This window comes from Patiria miniata, unplaced genomic scaffold, assembly GCF_015706575.1.
Source record: "Patiria miniata isolate m_02_andy unplaced genomic scaffold, ASM1570657v1 HiC_scaffold_25, whole genome shotgun sequence".
NCBI classification, from domain to species: domain Eukaryota; kingdom Metazoa; phylum Echinodermata; class Asteroidea; order Valvatida; family Asterinidae; genus Patiria; species Patiria miniata.
Window position 1 is genome coordinate 7,001,676 of NW_024037064.1, and position 25,239 is coordinate 7,026,914.

Consider the following 25,239-nt stretch of genomic DNA (forward strand, 5'->3'; position numbering starts at 1 on the left):
TGCACATCAACATAAACCAACATTCAGCATATTCATTTCTATCTTAAAAAAATGAAATGTAAATGTCTTCACAACTCAATTTTAAACAACAGAGCACACAGTATAAGCTGAAGACATTAAAACAGTGTGAAATTTGGTTTTCAATTTGTTGAGAAGTTAGAGGTCGGGCGTTTTACACCTTAACTGTTGTAGAACTATCAACATGATGGTTCAACTACAAGTCTGCCGAGAGTTATGTCATAAAGTCTCTGACAAATTGAAAACCAGTTCTAATAACGATTCAGAACAACTGAATGTGAACAAATAAAGTGTATTTTGTAAAACTGCTCCATTCTCCAAAGTGTTTGGCTGGCAGACGCATTCGGTGGGATCACAAGTCAGTGGGTTTCTATAGTTCAGAAAGTCCTAAAACCCTGGCACGTTCCGATAAACAATTTCTCGATTCATCGGCAGCGACAGCACACTTTGGAGAACGGGCAGATGGAATTGTAATCAACTTAAACATGAAAGTTGCAACAGAAATTGCACAGAACTCAACAACAACAAAGGTGTGGAAAAAAAATATTGTTCAAAATAAGATAGCACAAAGTTATAAGGCATTTACATGCAGTTGGACTTAGCACAAAAGCCTATGCACTGTAATCTGCTTATCATTTTTTTTAATAACTTCATCAGCCTTTTCAAAACAATGAACTAGTCGTTCAATGCTTCAAATTTCTCCTGGAAATTTATGTTGGACTGATAGACTTGCTCCCATGGCAAGAAAAATGTGCCACAAATCAAACTCTACATGTACTTGCTTCAATCAAATTTTGTCATTCACGTTTACACCATCTTAATGCTTAAAGACAAACCAAAGTACCAGGCTATTGTGCTAAGTCTGTTCGTGTACAATTCTCCACGGCATATGAACGGTATCCCACAATACACAATTACACATTCAGATCTGGTGTCCGTTTCATGGTTTTGTAAGTGATGCAACTTTTGGGCAGCCATAACCAGATACGACTTTAACTTCTATCTCAACTATTTCACAATCACTTAACCCTAAACCTGCTAAATGCAACAAAATGCAACAGCGGTAAAAAGTTGTGCAAGTTGTTGCATTTAGCAGTCAACTCAAGTCCCCATGCTTTTTTGCTTCTTGTTGCATTTAGCAGGGTAACTGCTCATAGTGCCAAGGTGATACAAGAGTATCCACTGTTGCAGTTTCTTGCATTTAGCAGGGTATAGTGCCAAGGTGATACAAGAGTATCCACTGTTGCAGTTTGTTGCATTTAGCAGGGTAACTGCTTGGTGCCAAGGCTGGTAGGCATTGGGTTCACTGCACAATGCAACAGAATCCACTGTTGCAGATTGTTGCATTTAGCAGGGTTTTCATTTGAGTTGAGTTGGATATTGTTGCAATTAGCAGGGTACTGGTAGAATACCCGATGGGGTTAGGGTTAAATGCCAAACAGTGAGGCCTGTTACTTGCTGCAATTAACACTCTTCATATCCAATTTACTGGGTCATTTTGCTTGCTCCTCATTTCATAAAGGGTTTAGTATCTTTTCTTCCCATTTTTTTGTGCACCTCAACATGGCACGATGGAGACAAGGGTGGATCAGCCTCATGAACAGAGATTCACTAATGAGCCAATTAGTGTCCTCATTAACCGTAACTCCCTAGGATGCTTTTACGAGGAACCATACCCATCCTGGCAAATTCCAACACCATATGGGAAACTGCACACACAAACATGTATTTCTGACTTTGTTTCTGGGGTGTGCCAACCCAATGTAAAAAACTGTCAGTTTAGGGGTACTGTACCCATCCTGACGAATCCAACAAAACATGCCGTTGGGGTTGGATGGGTTGAGTTCTGTTAGGGATAATTAATCAAATTAGTCACAGAGAAACTCCTAGGCTTCCATCACGTCGGATACCACTTTGACATGAAGAATTGTACACTTGCATGTAAAAACAAAATGGTGTAGCTCGTGCAACATAAACAAAAAAAACAGATGTAAAAAAGTGAACAATATTGTGACAATACCTTTGTTCTTTTAGCACTGCCTGCAATTGTCATTTTACATATTATGTTTTCACTCATCAATATTTAAAGCAATAAAAAATAATAAAAAATAATAATAATAAAAAAAACCAGTGGTTGGCCCCAGTGAACATCATTAAGTTCCTCAACCACTGTTTTTTCTTTAGCCCTAAGTAAATCTTATCTTCTATGATATTCACTCAAGTTTTTGAGATAAATTTGTTAACTTTTCTTTGAAGAAGTTCATCCTTAGAAACTCTTGCGAAATTCATAAACAAATTTCAAATTCTCAACGAAATTAGAGTACTCAGTTTTGGCACAGGACTTTTGTTTCATATTTCTTCTAAGTCCAATTTAAAAAAAAAAATTTGAATAAATGAGGCTGATTGGTTTTCGGTAACAAGATACTGTATGGAAGTCAAATGGAATGGCCATTAAAAAAAGGGATAGGAAAACTAAATTTCAGTAAATCTGATCATTAGAATTAAGCCCCATCTTTCATTAGTTTCTCGAAATCTGTCAAGAAATACGGAGTTGCAAAATAATTACTGAAAAAAAAAAAAACAAGAATAGATAGTCATTACGTTGAACTTGGGAAGTTCAACAAAATGGGGAACGAAACTTGTGGTCGTTCCACAAAGTCCTAAACTCAATCTTATATTACATGGCTTTAGTAGTAGATCTTAAGTAGCCATTCAATTTCCTCACACTGCTAAAATGGAGCGGAGGTCGAAATTGCACCAAATAGTCTTCCAAGTGTGCACTCGAGTTGTTACAGTATCTTTCCTTATTTGTAATGAACTGTTGATGTTACAGAGACCGATACGTAGTCTTACAAAATGCAGAACTGTCAGATAGCTTATACTATCAACCTTCTAACAACTTTGTTTTCTGTTTGCAATGCGTGTAAGCTGGCCTTTGCGATAGTTTAAAACGATGACTTCCGTTGCCGATAAAAAAAAAAGGATAACATGTAGAAGGAAGTATTTCAGGAACACCATATCTGTGGTTCTCATTCTAAACATCAGTTCCATTATTAGACACGCTTGATCCTGGGTAGCACCTTTCTTGGTTGAACATGATGTCATGATGATGTGATCATGTTCTCTCGTTGATAACCACGTCAGTTGATTTGCTTACTTGGATCTGTTCGTTCATGGGTGCATTACGGTTTAATGAGTAGTTTCCTCGTAAGTCAGCATTCCTTTGCACCTTAACCGTCTCAAGTAGAAATTTCTTCAAATTCGAGTGGCTCAAATCGCTCCTCTAAATCCAGGATCGGTGAATTTTAGTGGACTGTTCACTGTTCCAAGTCGCACAAACATCTTGCCTTGTAGCATTCACGTACAAGTTCATCTCATCCAAACAAAGAGTTCAGTTTGGTTTTTATCTTAAAGGCGTCTCCTAATATTTCTCATCTTATTTGAATGCTCTCAGTGAAAACTCGGCATTCAGTGTTATTATTTTCAATGCAAATCTGCAGTTGAACCATCCAAAGCGTGCAACTTTTTTCTGCAAGGTTTTCTACACATCTGTTTTCTCTCATGTAGATCCCGCATCAAAGTCTCAATTTATTCACATTTGTACAGTATGAAACACGACAAACTTGTCAAAATGTAGGCAAAACACGTGTCGGAAACTCTGTCGGCTCACAGCCCATAAATCTGGTATCTTGTCCGTGCTGTCAATGCTCAATAATTATTTCAGCTTTTAATCCATGTCTAGTGCCATCTGTTCAAAACATCCCGTCGCTTGTATCTCCTTCTGCAGAAAAGCGTATCCGTCATCCGTGGTACTTCAACCAACTCCTTGTTAAATAAGCAGTCATTAACGCTGCATTCCATGTAAACTATTCCATGGACAAGGCACAATGCAATGGACAAACGACGGTCTGTGCAGATATGAGAGACTCTACTTCGTAGCATCCTGAAAATTCTGATGCCTCTTCCTGGCCATTTTTTCCCACCTCGTAAACAAATTCACGTTTATACGGCCGTGTTTCGCTTTTCGAAGAACCACATTATGGTGTTCCAACAAACAAAGTGAATGAACAGATTCAGGAATAATCTTTAACTAAAATGTATGGATTTTGAGTACACTGGGGCCTTGTACTCAACACTCGCTAGCAATTCACAAAAATAAAATGGCGTTCTTTGTGATTTCTTTCAAAATGTGGGCCTTTTCTTTTTTTTTAGTACCAGCATTTGATGGCCCAACTCAGAAAATTTAAATAATTACAGTTTTTTTTCCTTAATCAACGTCTTCAAGTTCTGCATTGATTTTACGTTCAGGCACAATTGCAGACAACACATAGCAAATGAAAGAGATTTTCTTTCTCTGATAAATTAAAGTATATTAAAATAATTTCAGAGCCGAATGCGATTCTTTTTTTTAAGTTGGTGAAAACACAACAGAATTCCGTTTTTCTTACAAAGAATCAAAGACATTTGTTTTTTCTTGTCCAAATTTTTGCAAATTGAAGAGATCTGCCCACCACACGAATCTAATCACACTCCAACATTGAGGGGAAAACACATTCAAGCAAACTGATCTCACACAAAGCTAAAGCATTTCAGTAAGTCTTGAAGCTTGGTCATGATAGTGACCTGTGAACGTTTATCTTCTTCCATTACTCAACATTCTCGATATGTGCATTGAACGTATTTCTCCCTCTATGTTAGAGTATCTTAGTGTAACAAACTGCAGACAATTCCACAAAGCTGTTGAGCAGAAACTGAAGTTAAGCAGAGATACGCTAAGCACGTTTAATCTGACACAAAGCAATTTCATCTTATACCAGTGTAACTTCCTAGCTACAGTCTCTGCAATGCAGCTCTGTGATATTGGGCTCCAAACAGGATCAGGAAACAATGAATCCTGCTTGCCTTACGTTTTAAGAGACATAACCTAACTCGGAGCTGGTTCCACCAAGAACACATCTGCTTGTCAGAACCAACCAATCTTTCACCACTTCACATGAATGTACAATGAAAAGAACAACTTCTGAATGAGAAAACCAACAACAATCAAGAACTTTTCGACGGAGACTCCGACAGATGCCGTCATATGCTACATATACCTTTACTTGGCACCTGCCTGCTTGGGTTTAGTAGGCTGGGACTTGGATCCCGCTGCTGACACCGGTTTCTTCTTCTCCTCGCCTTCCCCGCCAGGGATCTGGAACTCGGCAACATACAGGCTCTTGTCAATGGCCACCTCGCTGGGTACCGGGCGAATCTCGGTGGCCAACTCTTGTTCAATCAGGCAGAGACTTTTGTGGTCTTCCGAAGTGACCAGATTGATGGCCAGACCGAGATGGCCGAAGCGGCCAGAGCGGCCGATGCGATGCAGGTAAGTCTCAGATAGCTTGGGGAAGTCGAAGTTGATGACAACGTTGACGGCTTGGATGTCAATACCACGAGTGCAGAGATCTAGACAAACATAAGGAGCATAAAGAGGTTCGTCTTTCATCCATAACTGATTTTCAATTTGAATGCCAGGCAGGGACAGCAGATGACACTTTGCGTCCACTAGCAAAAAAAAATACCTGCTAACAGGACATGTTGCAAGCATTTATTGAACACTCACTCCCTAGGCATTTTTGCTAGGGTGTAACCTCAATCCTGCAAAATCCTACAACTGTAAAAATTGCATACAGCCTCAATCCTCCAAAATCTTGTGATATTTTTTGAATGTGGTCCTTGGAGGGGTGACCACTGCCTCAAACCTGCACATTGTTCCAGCAATCACTGTCAATATGTGCAGGCAGAACCAGTGACATCCTGGAGCAATGCAAAGGATTTCAAGTATATTTTAGGCCTAAATTTATGCTGAGCATAAACAACACAAGGTCCGGCCCAAGACCTTAACACAGTGCATCCTGCAAAATGAGCCTCACAATTTGGCCATAGCCTCAATCCCTCAAAATCCTCCATTTTGCAAAGAGGAATTTGGAGGATTTGGGAAGGTTAGGGTTAATTCCAGCAAGTATGGCCACAAAAAGCAGCAACGAAAGCAAGAATCCCAATTAGTTCTTCTTGGTTCTTGGTTGGTTCTTCTCCAAAGGACTCTGCATGGAAGTTTTAACAGGAGGCCAGAAACACGGGGGCAAACCTCTTCTCTTAGCGAGAAGTGTTACTGGGTTCTTTTACGTGCATTGCATTACACAACACACGGGACCTGCGGCTTTACGTCCCATCCGAAGGACGAAGCAATAATGGTGAAGTGCCTTGCCTAAGGGACCAGTGTCCAGACCCGGGCTCAAACCCTCATTCTGCTGCCTCTGAAACACCAGAGCATGAGTCCGGTACGGTGCTCTTAACACTAGGCCGTGACCCTCCCACTCTTAGCGATGCTACAACGCCTACGTTTGCGCATTGGGTTGCCAGGAGTTGTGGTACTAACCTGAAGCCACCAGGTTACGACAGGCACCCATGCGGAAGTCGTGGAAGACTCGATTTCTGTGCTCCTGATGCATCTTAGAGTGGATGTAGAAGCAAGAGTACCCGAGGTCCGTCACTTTACGAGCGAGCAGCTCGACTCGCTGGACTGAGTTACAGAAGATGATGGACTGGTTGATTTGGAGCTGTGGCATGGGCAAAAAAAGGAACACAAAATTTAAAGTTAAGCGGTGGAAATTGGGTGATGTTTAGGTACAAGATGTTTCTCGAACCATGCGTCTTGTCTGCTTTCACAGACCTTAGTATATGAAGGTTGCCATGCTGCATCTATGACCCAAGTTTGGTTCCAATTGGACTTCAACTTTTAAAATGAGACCAATTTTAAATGTTCAGCCTATTTTACAACTTGACCTCAGATGACCTTTAACCATGGTATGTTACATTTGCCATCATTATCATATGAAAGTTGCTATGATCTATGACCCAAGTTTGGTTTCAACTGGACTTCAACTTTTGAAATGACACCAATTTTACGAAACTTTAACCAAAATACCACATACATACAGACATACACACAGACCATAGAGCTACATTAAATTACTGGAGCACTGGCTCGATTTACAAAGTGATGCCTACTGGGCGCATCCATGTTTGTGCACAAACCTATAGAAAACTTAAACAATTTGTGTGGCTTTTGAACAGCTATTTGCATATCTGCGTTTGTATTCTATACAGGTGCGTTATTGAAGCCGATATGCCCAAAACCAAAACACACGATCAGCAAATGAGCGACTCATATTGCTCTACGCAAACAGGGCAACGTATCCGCTGCAGATGACTGTTGCCGTGACGTTTTTTAACTGTCATGACGCGCTTAAGTTGTTGGCGTATGTTCTACTTGCACGTTGCATTTAGAGTACACTTTCAAAATTCACTCCATCTAATTTCACAATGTTCTGCAAACACGCGCATGAATTCAAAATGTCTGTGTGCAGGACGACTTCAAAGTATTTCCGTGGGTTAGAATGAGGAGTTAGCGCTCTAGTAATTTAATATAGCTCTCTGGTACAGACAGTGATTGCATCTTTCCTAGGAAAGTCCAGGCAAGACAAAACCATTTCGGGTGGCTTATAGTCGATTCAACCACACACACACACAGGCTAAAATCGCATTGAAAACAGAGATCATCAAGATGACATAGAAAATGCAGGAATATTTTCAAATCCTCCAAACTGCATCACTGATCTGAACCTCATCATTTCAATCTTAAAACTTAAATTTTAATGATGATTTTTAACCCAAACTCCATTGTTTCCAAGGAATCATTCTCAATCGTCCCAAATCAATTACTTTGAAGACTCTACTGCCCTCAATCCTTCAAAATCTTACAAAATGTCCGGATTGATTTTAAAGGAACAAGGAGCTGTAGGGTTACATGTCCTGCGTTCTTGTTTACCTTTGAGAAGAGAGTGTTCAAACAATGGACCTTCTCTTTCTCCTTGACGTAGGCATAATACTGCGTGATGCCTTTGAGTGTGAGTTCTTCCATCAAGTTGATCTGGTATGGATTGGGGAGGTATCTTGACTGTAAAGGACAACATTAGAGACAACGAGAATGAATCAAAGCAAAGCAAAATGGCCACACAAAGATTACGTAGCTGAACGTATTAAGTTCACATGAAAGAGACCCTAACTTTCAAGGGTTCGTTTTTTAAAAAGCAGTATCTTGTTGAATTGCGCACCATTAAGATTAACCTTTTCAAGGTTAACTTTGTTAAGGTTAATGATGAATGTCTCAGTAAAATTACTGTAGTTAGTATCATCAAATTCATTTCAAGTTTGATTTGACGTGAAGTATTATGGTGTGTACTAGAACGATTTGTAATTTTGGTATTCTTCCAATACTAAAACACAGAAAATATTGACAAGAAATATCTGAGGGCTATGTTTTCAGGCAGAGTCAAATAGAAAGAAAATGTAATAAGCATAATTTAAACCATTGCTATGACATCACACTATTGTTGAAAGTGTGGATTCGGAACTACAAATCTGTTGCACTGGTCAAAAGTGTGGATTCTGAACTAGGAATCTTCTATTCTGTAAAGTGTGGATTCAGAGTTATGAATCCACACTTTGAATATTGGAGTTATAAATCCACACTTTGAATAGCGGAGTTATGAATCCACACTTTGAATAGCGGAGTTATGAATCCACACTTTGAATATCGGAGTTATGAATCCACACTTTGAATAGCGGAGTTATGAATCCACACTTTGAATATCGGAGTTATGAATCCACACTTTGAATATCGGAGTTATAAATCCACACTTTGAATAGCAGAGTTATGAATCCACACTTTGAATATCGGAGTTATGAATCCACACTTTGAATATCGGAGTAATGAATCCACACTTTGAAAAGCGGAGTTATGAATCCACACTTTGAATAGCGGAGTTATGAATCCACACTTTGAATAGCGGAGTTATGAATCCACACTTTGAATATCGGAGTTATGAATCCACACTTTGAATATCGGAGTTATGAATCCACACTTTGAATAATGTACTTTAAAAAATTATACAACTGTGTAGACCTCATCCAACTTATCACACATTAATTATATTCTTTTTTTAACACATTTTCAATAAATTTTAAACATTTTCAACATTTTTTTCGCTTGATTCAAATCCACGTTGAAGTGAAGGAGTCTACACACAAAATGACTCGGTTGTACGGGTGTGGCGATACACATTATTAACATAAACACGCCACAATGCACATTTCCTTTACACAAAGCTTGATTACACAAGAGCCTCGAAAAACTCCCTGAATTAAATTCGCCTTATTATGGCCACGATACGAGATATGCAAGTCATTTCATCTCCACTGAACTGGACCGTTAATGACAATGTTAATGACACTTCTTGTGACGCAATGGTTTATCGAGAATACACTCGCAAGTGTGGACTTCTTAAATTACAAATCAACGCTTTCTCGTGTCTTCTCCTTAACGTACAGATATGGCTTTTAGAGAATTCAGACAAAAATGGTCATTAGGGTTCAGCTGTGTCTGAATTACAAATCTATGGCCAGTAATGCCGCATATGGCTGTAGATGCAGTCTATATCCACAGACGCAGTGCTACTCTCGGCAACAGACAAGTAAATTGGGCACAATCTTATTATTCACATACCATGAAGGACTTGACTGTCGTGGGAAAGGTGGCCGAATACAGCATAATCTGACGATCGTTGGGTAAGAACGTGATCAGATCGTCTAACATGTGCTTGAAGTCTTGCGACAACAGCTTGTCCGCCTGCAATGGAAAAGACAAAGTTAAGCGCGGTTCACACTTCATGCGAAAGCGGAACAAAATTTGTGACGTCAACAATACGTTAGCAGCACGTCCACCATTGTAGACGATATGAATTTCGTTTTGCACTTGCTTTTGCTTGAAGTATTAACCCGCCAAGGATGCTGTTTGACTTAGTCAGGTTCTAAAGCCTGCTTCCTTTAACGGACAGTAGGATCCTAAGAATGCATCGTTGAGGGCACTTTGACTTAGTATGGTTCTGGTTATAGTCCAGTTCCCAGACTTGATCCTATTTGCGATGTGTGTGAATGGCTGAGGACACTGTTTGAATAAATCGGTTCTAGTTCTGGTCTGGTTCCCCACCCTATCTGCTTTGAACAAAAATGCTGAGGATGCTGCATGACTTAGGCCGTGTCCGAAACGGGCTTCCAGAGCTACGGCTACGTCTATTGTCAGCGCGTCCCCGCGTATTTTCAATGGGCGCGGACCTAAACCTAGCTCTAGACAGTTGATTCGGATGCAGCCTAAGTCTGGTTCGGATTATGGTATGGTTCCCCGACTTGATTACATTGGATCTGAGCATGAACTTCTGAGGGCGCTGTTTGACTTAGTCTGCTTCTGATCATGGTCTGGTTTCCAGACCTCATGACATTGGCTCTGAACATGAACAACTGAGGGCCCTATTTGACTTAGTCTTTTTCAGTCCTTGGTTCAGTTCCCAGACTTGATATTGTGTGTTCATAGTCATTACTGTGCTCGAGTTGTAAGCACCGAGTGATGATTGTAGCCCAGTTTGATGAAACATAATTTGGGGTCTGGTTGGTCGCTTACCTCGTCCAGGATAAGGATTCCACATTTATCCAGCTTGGCGATGCCTTTACGACACAAGTCCAAGATACGACCTGGTGTGGCGATTATTAAATGCACTGAAACAAAAGAAAACAAAAACAGCATGACTTCATTGTTCAAAGATCTAAATAAATGGAATCAATAGACTGCAATACTGATCTACAATGATGAAGCCACAAAGGCAGGAAGAGAGGCTGTGGGCATGATGGGGATCAAGATTCAGGATGATGTGCCAAGGTGTAGGGGTCAGGTTTAACCCTAACCCTGCTGAATCCAACAGGATCCAACTATATCATATACCCAATGGAGCCTGTTGGATTGAGCAGTAAACCCCTTATGTACATTCCTGATGAAAAATGTTGGATTCAGCAGGCAACTGAACTGCATTATAACGCATTGTTGGACTCCGTTGGATTCAGCAGACAACTGAAAATAAGGCCAGTAGATTGAGCAGGAAACTCCGGTAGGACTCTGTTGGATTTAGCAGGGCAGTCCTGAGAAACTACTAGGGGGTTAGGGTAGGCCAACATAACAAGTCAACAAAAGTCCTTACATGTGTGTACATGTACACGTACCACATCACCACTATCACCACACTTCCCGTCCCCATCCCCATCCTTACCCCACCACCACCCCTCCCCTTCAAATTCAAGCTTGACGTGTAATTGATGCAGAAAGCACAAACTTAAAATGCAATAAGCTGGTCATGATTAGACTTGAAACTAGACTATTAATAATAATGTGTTGTGCTTATATTGTACTTTCCACCAACGGTACGGCTACAAGTAAGTATTACCCCTGTTCATCAGGCTGTGACAGCATTTTTTCTGCAGTCATGATCAGCGCAATCTGGTCAGGTACCCATTTATACTCCTGGGTGGAGAGAGGCAATTGCAGTAAAGTGTCTTGCCCAAGGACACAAACACCATGTTCCCTTTCAGGATTCAAACCCATGTACCATGGTCAAACACTGTAACCATTACAGCACATCACTCTAAACTATGGTCGATAAACCTGGGTTCGATACCATAGTTACACAACTGTATCCATAGTTCTTGGTCTATTAGCCTACGATGGGTACGCCAAGGGAAAGACCACCTCGGCTAGTAGAAATTGAGCAACTTACCGGTTTGTTGCAAGCGTATGATGTCATCCCTGAGACTGGTCCCGCCTGTTGTTACCATGACTTGAATGCCAAGATGTTTGGAGAGCTCCTTGCAGATCTGACTGGTCTGAAGGGCCAACTCTCTGGTTGGTACTAACACTAAACCTACAAGACAAGGAGAAATCCAAGCAAGATTCAGAAATCAAAGCCAGATTTCAGAATGGTCAAATTGGACGAAAACATGGAATGCTTCAGCTACAAACACTTTGATGAATTCAAGACTGTCAACTCATGGCTACAAGAGTGAGGTATTACTTCTAAAGGCATTGACGTTGCATTCTTAGCGATCACTAGACTTGGTGCCAAGTCGGTACTTGTTTTATAGGCCATCAGCCTCGGTCCAAAATTTTGGCCAACAGTATCAAATGAGGGGAATAATCTCATGCGATTTTTGGCAAGGTAAACACCTCCAGAGTTGGAAAATATGTGATAGCATTGCAGCTGAAATTCATTTTAGGGCATACAAGACTCAAATAAATCAAGTATCACAATGATACATTATATTTCAATACACAATTGACCTAGCTCAATGTATTGGTCGTTAAAACGTCGCCAGATCTGTAAACATGTCTCTGACATATTGAGAACTCCCCATGTAATGGAATGAACGAGTCCTCATTTGCACAGCAGTGCGCGACTGGATCTCCCGCAAAAATGCACTATATTTGTATTGCGCTGCTTGCATATGTGGTGCGAGAACGTTATCTTCAAGTCATTAGATCTGTTGCAATCCGGCTGATTATGTACTGGTCTTATACCAGCCGCGCCGATGGAGTTTGACTGAAGTTCACGGACAAAATACGTCTATGAGAGGGGTCAATTGTCAATCAGAACAAGTCCGGGACAAATGCAGGGCTTCTTCTGGACCAAGTGTTGAAGGGGGCTAGGTTTAAGGTGAAACAAACCTTGCACTTCATTTCTATCAATCTGTGTCCGTTCCAGCATTGGGATCGTGAACGCTCCTGTTTTGCCTGTTCCGTTCTTGGCTCTTGCGATGATGTCGTGACCAGATAACGCCATAGGGATACTGGCTTCTTGTATGGGTGACGGCCATTCCCAACCCTTCTCAAAGATTCCCTTCAGCAGTCCGGTGCTCAGACAGTAGTCTTCAAACTCGTTGCCTTTTGTGTTTGTCACATCCTGAAACAAAGAACACATCAATGAATAACATGAGAGACTATATCACACAGGTGGAGTGCCTAGTACTGTGGCCTCGTGGTCTTGGCACTGAATTTGTGGTCTGCGGGTAATTCTGCAGGTTGTGGGTTCGAGTCCAGCCTGGGGTTGTGGTGCGTGTCCCCTTTGGCAAGGCACTTTGTCACTCATTGCTTCTCCCCACCCAGGAGTAAATGGGTACCTGTGAGGGCAGAGATGGTTATTGCGATTGAATAAGCTTCCTCGCACCTAACAGGCTGCATCGAGCTGTATACTCCCCAGGGAGCTGAGATTGTATTTTGTCACATCGGCACAACAAGGTCGTAACTCCATTCTGCAACAAAGTGGTATCTCGCGTGAAAATGCTCTGTGCAAAAAGGTCGTATCTCAACATCCAATGACTTTGTGTGTACATCTGGGTTATTTGATACGACCTTTTGACATTCTGAAAACTTGAGTTTCACGTATGGCCCATTTAAGGTGATACAACGTGTTGCAAGGACATGACGATTTGGAATGTTTAATTGGCCTAATAATCAGGGGTAATCATAATGTAAAGCGCTTTGATCATGGTTAAAAGTGCTATATAAAAACCCGTTATTATTATTATTACACTGCGTTGTCAACTAGTAGATGTGATGTACAGTTTAATATTTACCCTTCAAAATCCACAGTGACCGACATTGAAGGATTCACTATAAATACCTCTCAAATGACGTCACTTCCTACAGATTATCACGTACATTGGCCTTTTTGGTATCAAATTTGCGTGCACGCATCGGCTGCGCCATATTTTAAAGAACATTTGAGCAACATGCGCATGTGTTTAGAACATTTGCACACTGCGTGCATACGCGCCTGATGGCGTTGAACATTCAGTTGTAATTTTCCTACGAAGATGGCCATCTATAAAAGGGGTCTATTGACAACGACATGTTTGTTGGCTGTACTTGACACCATAAAACCAAGCGGCTGGCACAGGCTAAATTTTGCAGGGCTGTGATTGGATTATTTGTGACATCTACTACAGCGAGACATCCTAAATTTAAATAAATTGAATGTAATTGCCACTTAATGTTGACTTGATAAATGTCCATGTATCCCATGTACCTATGTGGTAGCATTAACCAACAGGCCATACATACAATACACAGTAGAGTTAATGTCTGCCCAGTTGACGCTGGACCACCCAAAGGAAATATTGGTGGTTCAGTAACACATAGGGCAAGTACAATATGTACATCAACACAGATTATTGGACTTGAAACTTGCTAGATACAACAACATGCAACAGTTGTCAAAGTGAGGAGCCTGCCCAGTGCAACAAGATCCAACGATTAAAAATCCCAAATTAAAACTGCTTCTGAGTCTATACTTGCCACATGCAACCGGATACAATTGTTAAACCCTAGCCCTCCTGGATATTTTGGTTAGAAATCCTGCCAAACGCAGCAACATGGAGTGTCAAGCCTAGCGGTTAAGAGCACCGGACTCATGTTCTGGTGTTTCAGAGGCAAAAGTGACGTGGGTTCGAGCCCACCGGCGGACACTTGTGCTCTTAGCAAAGCACTTAACCATTATTGCTTCATCCTTCAGATTGGACGTTAAGCCGTAGATCCCGTGTGTTGCATAAATGCACGTAAACGAACCCAGGAAACACTTATCGCTAAGAGAAGGGGTTTGCCCCGGTGTTTCTGGCCTCCTGTATAAACTCCCGCGTGGAGTATTTAGGAGAAGAACCAACCAAGAACCAACCAATGCAACACCAAATAATAAGCCTGTTCAGTGTAGCGAGATCCATCAGGTTACAAATCTCAAGGCCAAACTGCCTCAGAATCTGCGGTCTCCGAATGCAGCAGGATTCAACAGAGGCATTGTTCCATGGGATTAGCTCTCATTGTTTTGGTACTGGCCGTTTATGAACCGTTGTTGGTAGTTTAATTGCAACAAAGTGCACCAGAATTTTCCACCTGATGCACTGTGCTACGTCTGGCAGGGTTAGGTTAATGGGACTAGCTCTCATTGTCTCCTAATTGGCTGTTCATGCCCTATTGTTGATAGCTCAATACAGCAAGGCCCCACAGATTATTACAACTAGTGCACTATGCTGTGTCTGCCATGGTAAGGGTTTTAAGCTTGTCAATGTGACTTACGCTCGTCTTGAATCTGGAATCTACAGGTGGTTTCTTCAAGCCTGCTTTCCAATCTCCACTGTTGAGAGAGAAAAGAATATCAAGGTAAATAAAGGGCGTGTTCATTTAGCTCACCCAGGTCGACACGGGTCAGCCCCTGTGCCGTTCGATTCAGGCACAACTGGGATTTTAGGAAAAAACGAGGAAACTCCAAACCACACATGATCTTGTACAGCGTTTTGCTATTTGTAATGACATTCATTAGAAGTGAAAAACAAGGAAATCAGCGGATCCGAGGAAAAGTTGCATGCCCGTTGATTAGCTCTGACGACATTCTCGGGGCTCACCCGGGCCAGCCACCACAGACCCTGCTTGTGGAGCAGAGTCAGTGGTGGAAATATGTCACAGGCATGCATGTATCATTCCAAGAGATGGACAAATATGGGGGCTGGACAACGTAAAATCTCAAGTAGACTTAAAATTACATTTGTTTGAAGTCTAAAGGTAATCATTTGTTGAGTTCATCACGACTTTTGAAGCTATAATTCATGCCATACTTTTTTGAGTTTTGCAATTGACTGAAAAGCAGTAAATCTCAAACTAAGACCCAATCCGAAATGGGCATTTTGTCAGTGGCTATGGCCACGGCTACGGGTGTCATGTGAGGATTGTGATGGCCTGCGGTTGAGCGTTCGATTGGCCTGGCTGTCGTGGCTGACCCATCGGTCTTTACCGAGTCGACCTGGGTAAGCTAAACGAACGAACCTCAAGCCTTACAATTCACATCAATACATGCTCAAGCCGTGCATTATTATGCATGCATGATCATGATGATGGAATGCTGTGCACATCTGATGGACATTTATCACAAATTTGATTGGTCAAAACACCAGTAGGCGAGGCTTAATGAACGGAGTGATCTATGAAGCCCCGCCCACTGCACACCTGGGCAACCAATTAGTGCACCTACACTGGATGTACCAGCCATGATTACACGCATTATGCACACAAGTCAGACTTTTATGCACGCATATTGTACATTAATCATGGCTTTGATTGCTCCAAACACAAGTAGGCGGGGCTTAATGAATGGAGTGATCTATGAAGCCCCGCCCACTGCACACTTAGGCAACCAACACGTGCATCTCTCCAATGACACACCAGATGTACCTGCCATGATAACATACACTATGCACTTAAGTCAGATATTTATGCACGCATGTTGAACATTAATCATGGCTTTGATGGTCTGTCTGTTGTTGTTGTTTACCTTTTTGATTGTCAATAAAACGGTTGAAAAGGCTCACCTGTCTGACTTTCCGGTGGAGTTATTTGTTGTCGCTGCCGTTTTCGCTTTTGCAGCATTGCTCCCTGACGAAGCATTGGCGTTGGACGATGGTCCGTTCTGATTCTGTTTCATAGACATCATGGCCATCGCTGCAGTAGGCGGCGCCGTCTTCTGTGAGTTCATGTCGGCTCCGCGAGCCGGACTATTAGCACCATGGTTGTTCATTTTAACCTCTTGCGGCTGTAGCGGTGCAGTAGCCATCTCTCACAATCACACGTTTCTTTTTTTTCTCGAGTTTTTTTTAGTACAAAAGCACCACTCCTAAGAAAGGAACGGCGCGTATTTCAATCTCCCTGAGATCTGATGAGAGGAAACTCTCACTGATGATTGTTATGTGCAAGAAAGTTGACTCCGTATATAAAGAGGCAGGGGGCAAAGCCTGCCGTTTGTATAGAGAATCTGAATATTAAAAGAGTTTTTTCTTTGGCAAATATACAAATATACAATATATATAAACAATATCTTATATTCTTATAATTGGTTGCTTCTTTTAGAAGCTGAGGAAATGTACAAGGTCTGGTTTTGTATCCGCTCTTTACAAGAGAGGAATATTAAGAGTACCACAGTGCAGATGTTTGTGAGTTTACGTTTTCTGCATTATCGTGTCTCTCGGTTGTGTTTTCACGGATATGGAAGAAAGAAAAATATGGCTGGCGGTCCAGCGCAAGTTCAGGCAGTGAGTTTGGTCATCAAACACGACACAAAGTAGTGTTTCACAATACAACTCGTAATCCAGATGCAATCGGCAAACAAACGACGGTCATTCAAAACCGGTTCGCTCAAGAGAGATGGATAACAGCATGCAAAATGCTCGTCCTGAAAAAGAATGAAATAAATTAGGGTTGTCATAGATAATAGTAATGTTCTGTTTGAAACTGTTTCTACATCAAAAAATCTTCTTTTCACTTCAAAGGGTCCATGAAATGCATTTTTGTTAACTGGGTGTTTACGCTTCAATGCATAGGCTTACACACATCACTGCAGAGTAGGCCGAGTAGCGGCAGTATCTGCACGACATTGTATCAGCTGCTTAGCAGTTTTCCTTGGAGTAGTGATGTGCGTCCGTTCGGGTTGACCAAGCCTAACCAATCCGAAACATTTAACCCAATCCTAACCAAAAAAGATCTGAACTCCCTAAAACTGACCAACCCGACCCGACCTGACAAAAATTCAAGGAAAACCGACCCGACCCCACAACCGAACCGACCAGGAAAAACCCAAATATCTGGCTTGGGCAACTGTGTCCGCTTTTTGTGCCTGAACTTACCCAAGTTGCGTGAAAATCATCGTCTCTCAGTAACTGAATCATACCCATCGACACTCACAACGTGACCTACATGTACTGGTGGGCCTACATGTTATAGACCGTGCGTGATAGACCACAAACCATTGCGGTCGTATCGGGCACAGTGACTCTGCAATAAATATTGCACCACTTGAATTTCCAAACTGTTTCAGCTTATTTCGGGTTTTTCCAAAATGGCTTAATCGACCTGACCAGAACTGGAAATCGCAAACGCAAAACGGACACAACTGAAATGATGGACAAACCGTCCAAACCCACCCGAAGTCGCTCATTTTCTTTTGGATACATGTTCCAAGTGTGGCCTTCAATTACGGAGGATGTCCAGTAAATTGGGCAAGATTCCCATATCTGGCCATCACGAAGTCGCGCATTTTGATTTTTGGATACATGTTCCAAGTGTGGCCTTTACTTACGGAGGGTGTCCAGTAAATTGGGAAAGATTCCCATTTCTGGCCATCACTTGTCACCCTGTGCACAAACCCTATGACTGAGACTGGTCTGAAAATGTGTAAGTGTTTTCTCAGTAAATACTTCAATATTTTCCCTGCTTAATTTGACTTTTAAGGACATATCACTTACTGATGGCTGATACATGTAGGTCACGGAAGGGAAAAATTAGTAATGGCCATATATGGGAATCTTTCCGTGGCGTCATGTTGCAACATTTTTTCCCTAGTTTTTAAAATATAACTTTAAAGGTCTGAGCACAGCCCCATAAATGTGGCCAATTTACTGGACTACCTCCGTAAATAAAGGCCACACTTGGAACATGTACCCGAACATGTAGAACTTTGTCAAGTTTGGATTTTCAAATTTAGGCTTTCTTTGTAGTTTATTTATGCTTCAGAAGCATACTCACCCCCCTTTTTCAGACATCTAGGCCTACTCTTCGTGTAATTTCGTGTTGGAATTTAGATAATAGACAAATGATAGATACGCAAATGTGTCCAAACGAATCTGGAAATTACATAAAATATAGATGTCTGAAAAAGGGGGGATAAATTTTCTATCGCTATAAAGTTATAGAGGGCGAGTATGCTTCTAAAGCATAAATAAACTACAAACTTCAAAGAAAGCCTAAATGTGAAAATCCAAATTGGGAAAAGTTCTGCCTACATGTTCTAAGTGTGGCCTTTATTTACGGAGCCTAGTCCATGGTCCGAGCCACTTCCTGACTGGGTTCAAAAGATATTAAAAAGCGCCCTCTCTTGTTCGTGCACGGGGCACAATTGCAGAACACCCCGCCACTCGATCTATCCACCTCGTAGCCGGCTACGAGGTCACGGTTGGTTGACCTCAATAAACATTCTCAGCGCTACTTGTATGTACTATGCGTCATGCTCCATTGCACTCCCACTTCGTAACCGCGTAGCCGCCAACAGGGTAGTTGGTTTGGACTTAGAATTTTTTCAGCAACTCCCATTCCTTTTGTGTTGCTTCGTTCTCAAGCATATTCAAGGGGACTCCCACTCCGTAGCCGCGTAGCCGCCAACAGGGTAGTTGGTTTGGACTTAAAAAAAATTTCAGCAACTCCCATTCCTTTTGTGTTGCTTCGTTCTCAAATAATGGACCCCCCACTCAGAATCCGTGTAGCTGAGACTTGAATTGTTTCTTTTCCAGTGATTCCAACCTCGTAGCCAGAGAATTTAGGGGTGTATTTCCGAGTGGCGGGGTATTCTGCAATTACTCCGCGCACGGAGCCCAACACACTGACTCAATGCATAATCATGGCATTACAATGCCATTGCCACAATCGTGACAATTTAATGCCAGACCCGGGCCGTATTGTTTTCAACGTCAAACCAACTTGACTCATTTCACGGACAAACACAAAAATACTACAACATGTTTGACGCCCCTTTAAATAACAACATGGAAGATGAAAAATTTCAAACAATTTGCAAATATCTTGACTTTTAATGGAACATAAGCGACCGATAAAAAAAATGCAACAAAGCCAAACATGGGCACTTTTGTATGCAACTTCGAGTTCTTAACACTGAACGTTCATTTTGGCTGGATTTTTTTTCATCTTTTCGAAACAAATTCAGCACAATGTTAAAAACTGACAAATAATGATGCCATAGTTGTTCGCATAAAGTTTCAACCGGAATGATATTTATCAATATCTTAAGGATGGAGACTGATTCATTTACCTGTTCACTCGAAGGCTTCGCAGTGTCAAAATGGCCGTCAACAAAATTACATATGTATCGATATCGAATCGCGACCGCTGATTCGCACACGCACCTGCGCCGCGTATCATGAATATCGATTAGGATAATAATTTAAATGCCAATTTTAAAATTGGGTCAAAAATACACATTTCTTCATATTTTTCATATCCTTTTTTGCCAGGTTACTTATTATTAGTGATATTTTTATAAATAGGATAATTGAAAATCCCGTTTAATTTTTCTGAGGGGATATTTTGGCATTTTTGGCTGAGAAATCTCAGCTGATTGGGTCAAAGGTGATAGATTGGTGCCATTGCTGTCGCCAGAGAAATGCGCTGGTAAGTGGTGCAGTAACTTGGGTACCATACACCTAAAAGCAATCAAGAAATCCTTGCAAAATGGTCGATGCGGCGACTAGAAAAACACTCAGTAATATTCCTCTTCTTAAAACAAAGGCAGGACCAAGGGACAAAGATCTATGGCCGTCAAGACTGAAGGAAGAATACCAATCCTTAATTCAGGTACTAATAGCTGAATAGACTGTTATCCTATTGAAATTTTGTTTAAAATGGCATCGCAAAATACGGTGAACTAAGCCAGATGGGAACAAGTGAAATGCCCCATATTTGGGCGGGGCATTATTGTGTGTGTGTGGGGGGGGGGGGGGTATAGATAATTCAGTAACTTTGTTTTTTACTAGGCCCAGAGTACTTTATTAATAAATTGTTTTTTAAAAAAGTGAAATTTATAAACCATCTTTTCGCCACATAGCATAGGCCCTAAACTAGACCCGTGAACATGGCTATAAGCCTATATACATAGCCACGCTTCAGTCTATAGTAAAAAGACTCTATTGTGATCCGCTGTTACAAAGATGGAGTGACCGTTCTAGCCGAATTTCGGCTACATTTGACAGAATATTTGCATACAAAAATGAGTTGTACAGAAAATCAGCAGAATTTTTTTTTCGGGAGAATTATGAAGATGAAGGAAAAATGAAAAAGATTAGAGAAATATGGCGCATTTGGTTTGAAAAACCTTCATTTATTGAAAGATCCCTGAAACAAACCCTTGCACAATGGACCAGCAATTATACTGGGTAATTTGACAGACTTTCGAAGTGGATTTAGCAGAAATATATATGGTATTACGGTCAGCCTGCCATGTAAGACGGTTAGTCTGGTACCCACTCGTGATACTCCAACCGTTTTGCGCATGTGGAACTCGGGGTACCAGATTGTCATGCCTGTCTTAGATTTCTGATCATTTTGAAACATTCGTTGTGACAAAGTTGTGCCGTATTTTACATCAAATTTCTTGGCAATGACAGATCCAACACTCGCGTATATTCACAGGAAGCCCAACAAGTAAGTGATTCACCCATGGGCAAAATTATACATGGTTATATGTAGCGGATCAAAAGATAGAATGCTTTCGCTTGTATATACCCGAGGGAAGCGCGTCGCGTTGTATACAACAACGCCACGTTCACGGGTCTAGCCCTAAACATGATAAACGATTTTCATTTTAACTCAAAAAGATAAAAATTCATGTGAATTTTGATCAGATATTTTTTTAAAGTAACTTATGACTTATCAATCATGACAATGGACATCATGGAGGAATATTTTTCCTTTCAGTACGTTAACAACAACAAGGAGTCTGACAACGACTGGTTTCGACTGGAATCCAACAAGGATGGCACTAGGTGGTTTGGCAAATGCTGGCACGTCCACGAACTTCTCAAGTATGAATTTGAGATTGAATTTGATGTAAGTTGATTCACATGAGGTTAGAATATCCACGGTAGATGTGTCATCTTGTTCACGGATCAAAAAGAACACGCGGTCGCATTGCTGTGCATGTCCAGCAAAAACCTTTGCACTGCCAAGTTAATATCATGCGTTCATTCCAATATGAAGTCGTGTCTAACAACGCATGTTCTTTTTGCCCAGTGAACAAGATGTGCATATTATTGCCGTGAAAGTGCTTATTCATGCAAAAAAAAAACAATTGTAAAAACTTGGAAGAAGGAATTCAAGAAAATAATCAAACATCACGCAACCTCACCTACCCTATTTTTTGGTCAATGTAGGCCTATTTGGAATTTATACATAGACCAATCCCAATGTTGATTCATTAGGCCAAGTCAAAAAATAAACCAGTTTATCGTCCTTGCCTGCTTTCATTTTTCCTCGTGTTTCATTTAATCATACATTTTCAATTTGTCTTGTACTTTGGCCACAAAAGTATCAGGAAAAGAGTCAAGAAAATGGAAAAATAAATCTTTGAAAATCCACCATCTTGAAATTAAGGCCACATCCTTTCTTCAAAAAGCCCAAAGATGAAACTATTATTTTTTTTAAACCCATTTTTGTCAAACTTGCTTGAGAGGAACTTAGATTCTTGCACTATGGTAAAAATCCAAAATCCTCCGTTGTGCAGAAACCAGTTAAACATTTCAAGTAATTGAGCCCTATGTACAATAGCTATGACTGATAAAAACCTTCTGATGATTTGTAAAAAGACCTTTGATTGGTTGTTTGACTTATGACCTTTGACCTCAAACCTCACTTTTTGTAGATTCCGGTGACGTATCCACAAACCGCTCCAGAAATCGCCATTCCAGAGCTGGATGGTAAAACAGCCAAGATGTACAGAGGGGGGAAAATCTGTCTGACGGATCACTTTAAACCCCTCTGGGCTAAGAATGTCCCAAAGTTTGGGATCGGCCATGCTATGGCGTTAGGGGTAAGTTGAATAAATTCGCATGAAGTTTGTCCTAGGACTGGCCAATAGTTCTCATTACTAAACCTTATACATATTCAAGAGCCGAATTCTCACTGGTCCATTCACCATCACGTGCAGATGCTATTTTTGCTGTTTACCAAGTGTGCGCAAGTATTCAAGTTAAAAGCGTTTTCCCGAGCTCAATGCCAAAGTAGACAATATTGAATTTGCCTCCTTTACAATTTGTACACCATGGCAAACTCTTGGTGGCGCACTGCATTGGACTTAACTTTTTAATATCTATTCTCCATTTTCCCATTTTCAGCTGGGGCCCTGGTTGGCCGTTGAAATTCCAGACCTGATCAGCAAAGGCCTTGTATTATACAAAGAGAAAGAAGAGAATGGTGCCAGTAAATGAACAACAAGCCGTGTAATGCTAACGAGGCGTGGTTCCATACCAGTGTTTTAGTCAATTCTATCACAAGTTCGGCTTAAGTAACGTCCTTCGCAAGTCCAGTTATTAATAACAGGGGATGAAGCTACAGTTACAGAGGAACACTTTTGTCAAGTTCATTTGAACAGCTTATGACTTGTGATGGATTTGACTTCAACACTTTTGAATTTCCAAAATAATGTTTGGGCAGCTTCTAGTTGCACACAGGGTGAGTAAAAAAAATCGGAGCCCAAACCCCCAAAAATGTATTTCATATTAAAAAATATGTAGCACCAAAAAAATACTGACTGGAAAGCCAATTTCATAAGCTACTTTTAGATGAAAAATGACTGAATTTGCTGTATCTGTTCAGAGAATATCACCATTTAAACGCAGTGACCCTAAAAACCTGTCTGGTCTAAAAACAGCAATTAATTGTGTGTTTTTGACTGTTTGGAACAAAAAATGACACAGAATACTTGTTTCAACAACTGTCAACAACTGCAGTTTACAATCTCTTTATTAACAACCCTGGTTGTTATTTATATAATCCACTTAAAAAAAAACAGGCCTGAAAAAAAGGACATTGTTCAATATTTTGAACTATTAAACTGAGGTTTTATCGCTGTTGATGTTTGAAGACAATTGTGACGACGTTTCTTGAAATCACTTTTTGGATGAGACAGGTTTTAAAGTCGTGTTTAAATGGTGATAGTCTTTGAAGAGATTGAGCAATTTCAGTAATTTTGTCATCTTAAAGTAGCTATATAATTGGCTTTCTAGTCATTATTTTTTGTGCTACCTATTTTTTAAATATAAATATGATTTTGGGGGTTTGGGTTCTGCTTTTTTTACTCACCCTGTACCACCTTGTTGGAAACTTCAGAGTTTCACACCAAATGTAGTTTAAAAAGCTTTCGCACGTTTTGGGGTTTTTTTTGGGGGGGGGGAGTTGATTAGGGTGGATGGGGATATTTAGATGTCGAGTGTAACATCAAAACCTTTCCAAAGTGGCCATATGTGGAATGGAGATGGAGAGTGGCCACTATAGAGAGGTTGTCACTAATTCTTTTATTTCATTTTGCATTTTTTTCAATTTTAGCTCAGCATTTTTTTCAGCAACTAACCATTTCAGACTTTGTCTCAAAAACAATCCTGATTCATTTTACCTTTTTAATTGTAAATTTGTAACAGTTTAAAATATCAAGATGTTATTGAACAAACTGTTAAATTTACTCCTGTGTCTAAGCAATAGAAAATCACTGTACTCAAATTCATTAGGTCATTTCAAAGTTAGAAGACCCATATTTCGTACCCTGTAACAAAAAAATAAAAAGAAGTCTGCTTTCTGTAAAACAACCCTTTTCTTAAAGCAAAGCACCTGGTTTTTTTCTCCAAATCTAGTGCAGAATGAAATAGAGTGAGCATCTTTTTAACTCCTAATACGATACAAACTAAACTCAAGCTTAACTTTATTTCGAACTTTAAAGATATTTATTTTATTTGCATGAAACTGAATACAAATGTACATGTATCGTGCCATCCTTTGCAAGATATGAATTCAATGATGAAATGAAGATTAAACAAAAAGAAAACTGAAACATATCCGTTTCATTCATTTCTTTTAAATTAATTTTAGTTTTTGGAGAGGGATTTGAATGCAATAGTCTGATTTCTTGTCTTTAAATGTGGAAAGTTGTTGAAGGAAGGGGTAGAAACCAGGCTATTGTGTAACACTGGTTCCCATACAATTATTACATGTAGACAATCAGTTGCTACATGCCATGACAAGCCATTCTTTTAATGCATTTTATTAATATTTACTCGGCGATTTATTATAAAATGATACAAAAACACGAGTTGGTGGGCGCAAAAAAATGCCAACGAAGTCAAAGAGGGCGCACTTCAAAATTAGTGGCCACAATTAATTTCAAGTTGAGAGTAATAATTTCAAGTTCGTCAACGAGTTCGAGTTCGCTCATGGGGCGTGGTACGAGCGAAATGAGGAGCAAAATTGTCTGCATTAAACTCAAGCAATATGTAAAGCAAATTTAATAAAAGTCAACTTTCATTTTCATGCGAGGAAATCATGCACATTTGCGCGGACATTAACTCGAGAAATATCTCCCGTTGTATATTGAGAAAAAGTTTGGTCGGCGCAAAATAGAGGGCGCTCTTCACAAATAGTGGTCTGAT

General features: G+C 40.5%; 2 protein-coding genes across 2 annotated transcripts; one reads left to right on the plus strand and one right to left on the minus strand.

Annotated features, from left to right (window-relative positions):
• Positions 1 to 653: 653 nt before the first annotated feature.
• Positions 654 to 19,965, minus strand: LOC119733157 (ATP-dependent RNA helicase cgh-1-like). Its single transcript, XM_038206733.1, has 10 exons — positions 19,860 to 19,965; positions 16,357 to 17,213; positions 15,071 to 15,128; positions 12,668 to 12,902; positions 11,724 to 11,867; positions 10,580 to 10,674; positions 9,629 to 9,751; positions 7,892 to 8,020; positions 6,440 to 6,620; positions 654 to 5,466 (listed from the first exon to the last, which is right to left on the minus strand). Exons 2-10 carry the CDS (start codon positions 16,596 to 16,598, stop codon positions 5,117 to 5,119), a joined length of 1,557 nt encoding a protein of 518 aa, XP_038062661.1. The 5' UTR covers positions 16,599 to 17,213; positions 19,860 to 19,965; the 3' UTR covers positions 654 to 5,116.
• Positions 19,966 to 20,232: 267 nt separating this feature from the next.
• On the plus strand, positions 20,233 to 24,644 carry LOC119733158 (ubiquitin-fold modifier-conjugating enzyme 1). Its single transcript, XM_038206734.1, has 4 exons — positions 20,233 to 20,401; positions 21,521 to 21,652; positions 22,464 to 22,631; positions 22,936 to 24,644. Exons 1-4 carry the CDS (start codon positions 20,279 to 20,281, stop codon positions 23,026 to 23,028), a joined length of 516 nt encoding a protein of 171 aa, XP_038062662.1. The 5' UTR covers positions 20,233 to 20,278; the 3' UTR covers positions 23,029 to 24,644.
• The last annotated feature ends 595 nt before the right edge of the window (positions 24,645 to 25,239 follow it).